Raw genomic sequence first — 9419 nt, 5'->3', positions numbered from 1 at the left:
CACACATAGGAAATATTGCAAAATTTCCTACATTTCACAAGATTTCCTATATATGGATTAATTTAAAGTCCCTTGTGATCATACATAACAACCTCATAACAACTGCAAAATTTGAGGCTGTGTTCGGAGCTTTCAAAAGTGGAGGTATATACATTGCAAACTCGATAATGCCACCTAGAAGACATATAAAAAGGGAAGAAGATGGTATGAAAACAAATATTATTGAAACTATTGATTGAGTGTACGAAAGGATGCTAAATAGAATATGTACATGTTTCTAATTGGCATGAAATTCTTACAGTTGTGGAGTGAATAGGATAAGCTCATGGACATACATGTAATCATTGGAGAGTTTTCAGAACCCATGATAGAGAATGTGTTACATCCTTGACAAATTGATAATGTATACATTTATGTACGTATGATACAGTTTGAATCGGAAGGCCATAACAGAGACTATACATGCTTGACAAGTGTATAAGCCAACCTTACATATTAATATGTGCATGACTAAGTTATTTAATGGATTCCCAGCTACGCTATTTTATACTAAATCAGGGCCTTTGTACATCTTGGTGTGCTATGAGGAGTTCACACTCCAAGCATGTTATGATGGAACGATTCATCGTTCAACAGTTCAGCCCGCATGCGCTTGCGATGCTTCAGCAGGAAGGTCTCTATAGTGAAACGGAATTGCTCGCTGCTGAGGCGGTTGAGCGCACTTTCACAATGCTTAGCATCGTTGGCCTGATCGACAGGCCGAGACGCACTCACAATATCATTGTGAGTTAATGATTTGCCAGTGGACATGCAACCATTGTTGATATAGTTGCAGCACCCGTCATTATATTCGTACTCATGTAGCCTACTGCAGCTTCTGTGCTTCTCCAAGTCTACTACAGCTGGCCGGGATGGGTCGATCTCGACTGGTAGGCTAATTGTGGCATATGCAGCTGGAGGCGTCTTGATAACTGAAGAGGATTTGGACGGATATTCTGGATATTGATGATCGACATGATCGTGCAGGTCGACACCTGCAGCTGTTGAGACCTTCTGATCGCGCTCATCTGCAGAGAGGTCAGACATCGATTTGATGAAATTGGTGCAATATTGAGCAATACCATTATATTTGGAGTCCGGGGATTCTCTGGTGCTGAGTAACGCGGCCGACTGCATTAGTAGGACGAGGACGATGAGCAAGCAGAGGAGCCGGCGGCTAAGGAGGAGATTGCCCATGTATTCATGAAGGGCCGACAGCTTCATACGACCTACACAGTAATGTCACAAGAAGGAAGTTTTAGACATCATACTTATGATTTCAACTGAACTATATAACTGAATAAGTATCAACGTCATGAGCTTTGCAAGGGGTCTAGCAGAATGTATATATCTTGGATTAAGCTGACTCAGACATCTTTTTATTAAGGGAGCTACTATAGATCTAGCCTGTTGCAGTAGGGGGATGGGGATTAAGGCAGGCTCGGACGTGGGGGACTCGTCTCCCTACCAACTACTGCAACAAGCTAGAGATGTGGTGGCTCCCTTTTTATAAAGATGCCTAAGTAATCTGTGTATCTTTGTATGAGCTCATGATGTTTCACACTAGGGCGTGTGAATAGCTGGTAGTATCCTAATTATTCACTGCTACACAGGAGTAACGCTGAGCGTTCTACTAGCATGACATAAAGAAGACTGAACTCCACATACTTAGTGTGTCTAGTACTAGGAAGCTGACGACAAAAACAGTTATTGTGATGCCTTGTGCTCGGACAATAACAGCATACCTTGGCGATAATTGATCATTGCAGCCATGGCGATGAACCTGGCCGATTTCATGAGCACAGGCCACAGCACCATCAAGTTCCCCGCCAATGAAGCCGCGCTGGCAGCATACATGAAGAGCCTCGGCCAGCTCTTCTTCTTATCGTTACCTGCATCATGGCCGGGATTGCGACTAAGGACCGATCTTCTCACAGACAAGAGGTTAGTAGTCCCAAGACTGATCTTGCTCTGCTTCCAAGCTCGGCCGCTTGAATTACCCCAGGCCTGCTTGTCCTCAGACTCATGAACGGCCATTCACATGCAGAGATCGAGCGATGCTGAGTTAGCGCTACAAGTACTCTAACGCACACGCAGCTGCGGCACAATCACTGGACTCGCAATTTGTGGGTCTGCCTCCTCTCAAATATGATACGCTGGCAAAGCGAAGAGGAGAAGGCGGGGATAGCACGTAACAGCCATTGGGGACCGGGCTATGGAGGCTGGAGCTGTACGTTGACAGCTGTCCATTGGATTAGGATGTGGGGTTTCCTGTCTCCTTGACTCGTCATCAAGTTGCATACTGTCATTATACGCTTGACTAGGAAGAAACATTATAATGAGGGACAGCTTTTCCAGTCGACAGGGAGCGCTTCTTCTAGTCACACGACTCCACAACAGTAGGGCCGCTTATAACCACTCATGCTTCGCATCATGCATGCATGTACCACCGTCCACGCCGTGATGGACTCCTAGAGGCTAGGACATTACATTCTCAACTTCTTGGTGAGTTTGAAATCCTCTCCTCAATCATGCTCCGTAACCCATTAACATATACCCACGTCTATAACCTATAAGCACTTAGATTAACGTCTATAACCTATAAGCACTTATAATCTAGTATCTATATCTATAATCTTACTACTATATTATTTTAGCTATACGTTTGGAAAGCTTCGAACTTTCAGACGGCTTCCCGAACTTACCTCTCTTTTTTAATCAAAACCCCTTCCCCTCCTCTTTTTCTCAGGTGCAATATCTCATTTTCTCTTCCCCTTCTCTTTTTTCGTTAAAGCCTTCTCTCTCCACTCACCTCTCTTTTTTAAATTAAAACCCCTTCCCCTCTCTCTCACTTATAATCTCTCTCTTTCTTTTTCCCATTCTTTTTTTAATTAAATTCTTCCCCTTTTCCCCCTCTCTCTCTCATGTGTAGGGCTAGGTTCTCTCTCTCTCTTTCTCTCTCTCTCTCTCTCTCTCTCTCTCTCTCTCTCTCTCTCATTTAATTAAATCAAACTTCTTTTTAAATCAAAAGTTCCTCTCTCTCTCTCTCTCTCTCAATTAGATTAAACTTTTTTAATTAAACATTTTAAAAACTTTTTTTAATTTAAAGTTTTTCGAACATAGTTTTTCATACATTTTGAGAAGGAGAGAGAGAGAGAGAGAGAGAGAGAGAGAGGAAGAAGAAGAAGAAGAAGAAGAAGGGTAAAAAGAAGGGGGAGAAAGAGGAAAGAGAATAGTCTTTTTTAATTAAACATTTTTCTTCTACCTCTCCCCCTCTCTCATGCGTAGGGTCTAGGTTCTCTCTCTCTCTCTCTCTCTCTCTCTCTCTCTCTCTCTCTTTGTTAGAATAAACATTTATTAAAATAAGGAGAGAGAGAGAGAGAGAGAGAGAGAGAGAGAGAGAAAGAGCAAAAAAAGAAGAGGAAAGGGAGGGAGGGAGAGAGATGGGGAACAGAGAGAAAGAAGAAGAAGAAGAAGAAGGATAAAAAGAAGGGGGAGAAAGAGGAAAGAGAATAGTCTTTTTTAATTAAACATTTTTCTTATACCTCTCCCCTCTCTCTCTCTCATGCGTAGGGCCTAGGTTCTCTCTCTCTCTCTCTCTCTCTCTCTCTCTCTCTCTCTCTCTCTCTCTCTGTTAGATTAAACTTTTTAATGTAAACGTTTTGTTTAATTAAAATAAGGAGAGAGAGTGAGAGACAGAGAGAGAGAGAGAGAAAGAGCAAAAAAAAAAGAAGAGAAAAGGGAGGGAGAGAGAGAGATGGGGAACAGAGAGAAAGAGAATTATAGAGAGATGAAATATAAAATTTAAGAGAGAGAGAGAGAGAGAGAGAGAGAGAGGGAAAAAAAGGAAAAGAGAGAAGAGAGAAGAGAGGGGAAGAGAGACAGAGAGAAGAAAATGAGAGAGAGAAAATAAGAAGAAGAAGAGAAAGAATTTAAACACAATAAGAGAATTATAGAGAGAGGAAATATAAAATTTAAGAGAGAGTGTGAGTGAAGAAAAGAAAAAAGGAAAAGAGATGAGAGAGAAAAAAAGGAAATATAAAATTTATTATCAGGCTTTTGTTTTAGTAAATGTCATTAGTTACATTTTATGATAAGTTATAAAAAATGTGAAATATTTATACTATATTAAAATGTTATTTCTAAAAACATAATAAAATTTATTTTTAAATAATATTTTTCTTGCTTTTTTATTGGACATTCATTATAAAACTTAATTATACACCATAATCTAAATATTTATAACATAGTATAATGTTTGTCACATATTTAAGAAGTTTATTTAACATGTTTTCTTAATACTATAAGGGTAATTTATTATGCATTCAATGCAAATATAGAATACTCTATCAATCCTTATTTTATAATATTGATAATAATTTTGACAATTTTATTAACATTGAATAATATCTTATTAGACCGATATGAAGCATTAATCTAGTGCCACGATTTGCATAGCCTAGGCATAAAGCACCTAGCATAGCATTGAATGATATCTTATTAGACTTGTGTACATCATCCATTTGGTGCTACACTTTTGCATGGCAGAGGCACAACGCCTATATTCACATAATATAATGTTTATCACATAGTTAAGAAGTTGATTTAACATATTTTCTTAATACTAAAAGAGTATTTCATTATGAACATAATTTAAATATAGAATACTCTATCAATTCTTGATCTATTTCTTAGTAATAATTTTGACAATAGTATTAACATCGAATAACATCTTATTAGACTAGTATGAAGCATCAATCTAATGCTCTGTTTTGCATGGCCTAGGCATAGAGTGCTTAGTGTTAGCCTAGAATGACATCTTATTAGACCAATATAAAGCGTCAATTTGGTGTTATGATTTGCATGACCTAGGCACAAAGCACCTGTTATCTATTGATACTGAAGTATGTCTTCTATAAAACAAGGGCGGGCATTGGGGGGGGGGGGAGGGTGTTAGGGTGTTATGCACACGTACATTTTATTTAGTGCAACACCCAAGGATAATGTAAATAGTAGTGAAGCAAATAGTTTATGGGATTTTGTGACTAATGCCAAGATAACTACATAATTGATTTATTCACTATCTAGATAGAAGTTAAATATATAATTTTATTGCCTCTACTTTATGAACAAAGCATTCATGTTTGTAAATTTTAACTCACCAATGGAGTTTTCATCAAAGCACATTTTTGTGTTGTTTTGATCTTTAAATAGTTTGATGGACCAATGGTACCTCAACTATCTTTATGTTTTCCTTCTTGGGATTGTCTACACCAATTAGAAAAATGTGATCTATGACTACATTGAAAATCATGTAATTTAGAGTGAAGTAGGCCCATATACTTGATTTCTTCATATGTGTGTCCTTCTTAACTTATCTTTCATAATACAAAGTGTTCGTGCAAATTTTATCTATTAATGTAATTGTTTTCTTTAAATAAAGCAAGCAAATTTGTAAATCAAATTATTGCAAAGTGCCAAAAATGGTATATAACTATGCTTGGGCTGGTCAGTCATACATTCTTGAATTCATTATTTTTTACTTTTGCATGTACTTTTAATGGTCATGTTGATGTATACCTAAAAAGGGAAATTTCAAGTAGCTCAATCCTAAGGAAGATATAGTTTTTTCCTAAACCTAAAAAATGACACTATTGTTGAAGAGATAGGTTAAAAGATTATTAATTAGTGGTTCCCACGATTACATTGACCTCTTTTTATTTACAAGTAGAGTTATTTTTCTACAAATTAATTCATAGAAATAATCAATGGCTTATTTGGAATTAAAATTTCTTAGTTGAAGGTATGTGATATATTTGCCTACTTTCATGGAGTCCCTAGAGGAGGACAAGGCTAGAAACATCACTTGTCATCACCAAAATCACCATACCTTGTGGCTCAAGGGACCTCCAATTCAATGTTATATTTAAAAATAATAATAATCATTTAGTTTGAATTAGTCACCTTGGGAAATCGTTCTCTATTTGAATGGGGCAATCATTGTTGGAAACATCTTAGCCCACTTTTAGATAACTTTTCTAGGTTTATTGATACAATACTAAGATCCCACGTTGCCTCACATCTAGAAAATATTGCAAACGCAAACATATATAATAGAAAATAGTACTATTGTATTTTAGTCAACAATGCATATTCTTAAGCTTATTGTACTTTTGGTAGCATGGACCATAGATCACTAGATTTGTTGGGCCAATACCTATTATATGTTCAAGCTCATGTTTTGAAAATACGAATGGCCTTGTGTTGCATATGCATGATCCTAAAAGGATTGTAATATGACAATCTATAGGATGCCTAATATTATAGGCCTAAAGTTATGTGAATGTGTAGGCAAATGATTTTTCCATGCAACATAGTTTAGAGCATTGATCACACTCCTATGTACTAGTACAAACCCAAAGTTGTTATCCAAAGACAAGGTCAAACATTTAACATCGTTTTCTTTGATTGAGACAAGTTTGGCACTCCAAATGTTTTCTATTCAGAAAGTCATACTTCTCCTTCATGGGTTACATAACTCTATTGCATTTTCTCAAGGCCTCATTTAAACTAAGCCCCTTATGTGTAAAATTATCATTTAAAAAATCATATCCCTTTTCTATTCATGAGTACATCCCCTTTTGCATGCAAGAAAAGGCCTAAGGAATGGAGTTTTAAAATAGACTTACATACTTATGAGTGGCCCCATTGAGTGACATAATGTGTGATGTCATTGTTTGGCAAGAGTTTATTTAGTGATTTCCATTAAAATCATTTTAAATATAAGATTCTTAAGATGCTTGAACGTGATGGTTATGTCCTTAAAGTGGCCCCTCTTCGTAATTCCAATGAAAAATGATTGAGTTGGATATACTAGTACCCATTTTTCTAACTTGTCTCTAACAAATGCCAATGCTACTAAAACAACATTGACAATATTTAAAAATTGTGAGAATAACACGTGCATGAAATTATGCATGCTTACACGCATAAATAGACATGTAATCATGCATACACACACAAACACAGACCCGTGTGTACTACTTATTGTCTTTTATGATACTAGCAATGATTCTTGGACACAAAACATGTACACACATACATGTGCACTCACACACATGCACCCACACACAAGAACTTACTACCCTCTCAGCTTATACAATACTAGCAATGACTTCCACACACACACACACACGATACACATATACACACGCGCACATGCGTGTACATGTACATGCATGTAGATAGCACACATATACACAAAGACTCACTCGCTATTCAACTCATCACTCTATATACATAGATGGAGGGAGCACACAATTGTACAGAAGTATACACATTCATATTACCTTCTTGGCTCAACCTATCTCCTTATCTACATACATGCACATACATAGACTCCATCTAGTTCAATATAAGATACACTTACATTCATAGAATCTCTCTCTCTCTCTCTCTCTCTCTCTCTCTCTCTCTCTCTCTCTCTCTCTCTCTCTCTCTCTCTCTCTCTCTCTCTCTCTCTCTCTCTCTCTCTCTCTCTCTCTCCCCCTTAATTTAGATAGCCCACAAGTATCTTTTTATAACATGGTCATATTTATATTATTGAAGCTAAAATAGGTACATCATAGGTCTACCAAAAACTAGGAGAGTTATTAAGCTTAATAACAAATGTTTTAGCTTCATCTTCTTTTTCCAAACAAGTAAGCATCTTCAAAATCAACTTGAAACATACGCCTCACTTTTTGTCGTATAGGGCGGCTACCTTCCTTTTGGGGAATAGTATATATAGCCAAACTAGGAGGAATACCCCTAAACTCATCATCTTAACTCTAGGCAAAAATATCACAAAATCCTTGGATCAAGGACAGTGGTCCTTCCTCTCTTCCAGATTAAGCATAGATCCTAAGAATGCCATGTTTCATGCACGTACTAAACATATTGATGTGAGGTATCACTTTATGGGACATGTTTTGAATGATGGTCTAGTCAAACTGACTAAGATCAAAACACACGATAACCCTACAAATGTTTTCACTAAGAGTCTTGCAAAGGCTCACCATGAGCATTGCATTCTACTAGTGGGAGTTGGTTAAAGGTTCGCTTAGGATCTTTAAATGGGAGGTTGTTGGGTGTAAAGGCCCTTACCCTACTCCTGTGTGTATATATTTATTTCCGAAAGGGGAGGAATCTTGGGGTCATTCTACCTTTTCAACCTAAAGCACCTATTTCCAAGTGATGATATCATGGAACTCAACCTCTATAATACATTTTCAACTCTTTCACCATATAGCCTAAATACACTTGCATTCCCAAAATAAGTGAAACAATGACTCTTCCTTAAGGTGACAAAGACGACAAAGCGGGGGAAGATAGGGGACTAGCACCCACTTCTACAACCTATCATGTATTTGAAACTTCTTCATAATGACATTCCTCAAAAAGAGGTCAACATTCACAAAGGGGGTAGTTATCCATCTTGTATTCATTGCCTTGAACATAGTGTTATGCTATAGGAGCTCAAAGTAGTGGAACTTTGGACACACTCTTATTCCTTCAAGAGATTTGACACACAAGAATCAAATGACTATCTCTCACATAGTCTCTTGTGCACGAATGCAAGCATTAATTTGTAGTGAGTGGCATGGCCTTCCTTCAATCCCATGAAGGATACACTTTGCACATTCCACAATCCAATTGAGTGCTTCTTCAACTCTCAATCCTCTATGACCTCCACATGCAAAAGAGAAGTATGGGCATGGCAAGAGAAAGTCCTTGGAGAGAAGATGAGTAGAGCTTCACCCTCTTGGTCCCTCACCCTCACTCTCTCAGTCTTCTCTCAATCTCTCACTCTCACAATGAAAGTAGGAAGGCAAGTGAACAAAGTTTGCACACACATGAATAGCTTGTTCTATTGATTCTCATTTTTTTATATGATTTCTAGGATTAGGGTTTTCGCATTGTTCTCCAACCCACTTTAGGGACTTCATCACTAGTCATCTCTCATTGCATGCTTTTCTTATGGTGAGAATGAACTAGAACCTTTGCGATTTCTCCAAGGAGCCTATGTTATTATTACAACTTGCATGGGATCATGCTCAGCTTATAGATTTACATAATTAATCAATAGAATTCTTGCAATCTTTTGGAAATTTGAGTATGTTGTGCTTCCTGCACATTATATTGTGGTTAATAATTCAAAGGCTATTTCTGAAAATTTAGGCTCCTTGTGCTTGCTTGCACATTGCATGTTGCATATATCTTGTGGTTAGCATTATCCCCCTCCTAGATGAGTACCACAATCCCATGGCACTCTCCATTGTAGGTGTTATACTTTAGCTTGCATTGAAGACATGGATGCTAGGGACCACTGAGTGTTGTCC

The 9419-nt window shown here is 37.6% G+C and overlaps 1 protein-coding gene across 1 annotated transcript; it reads right to left on the bottom strand.

The window, feature by feature from the left end:
• Positions 1-478: 478 nt before the first annotated feature.
• LOC148017383 (uncharacterized) lies at positions 479-2256 on the bottom strand. The gene is made up of 2 exons (XM_087662681.1): positions 1785-2256; positions 479-1268 (listed from the first exon to the last, which is right to left on the bottom strand). The coding sequence occupies exons 1-2, from the start codon at positions 2074-2076 to the stop codon at positions 592-594; spliced, it is 969 nt and encodes a 322-aa protein (XP_087518807.1). The 5' UTR covers positions 2077-2256; the 3' UTR covers positions 479-591.
• Positions 2257-9419: the final 7163 nt, after the last annotated feature.

This window comes from Lygodium microphyllum, chromosome 22 (genome assembly GCF_053477565.2).
Source record: "Lygodium microphyllum isolate KBCC chromosome 22, Lygodium_microphyllum_v1.1.10, whole genome shotgun sequence".
NCBI lineage: Eukaryota > Viridiplantae > Streptophyta > Polypodiopsida > Schizaeales > Lygodiaceae > Lygodium > Lygodium microphyllum.
This window is presented reverse-complemented; position numbering and strand designations above follow the sequence as displayed.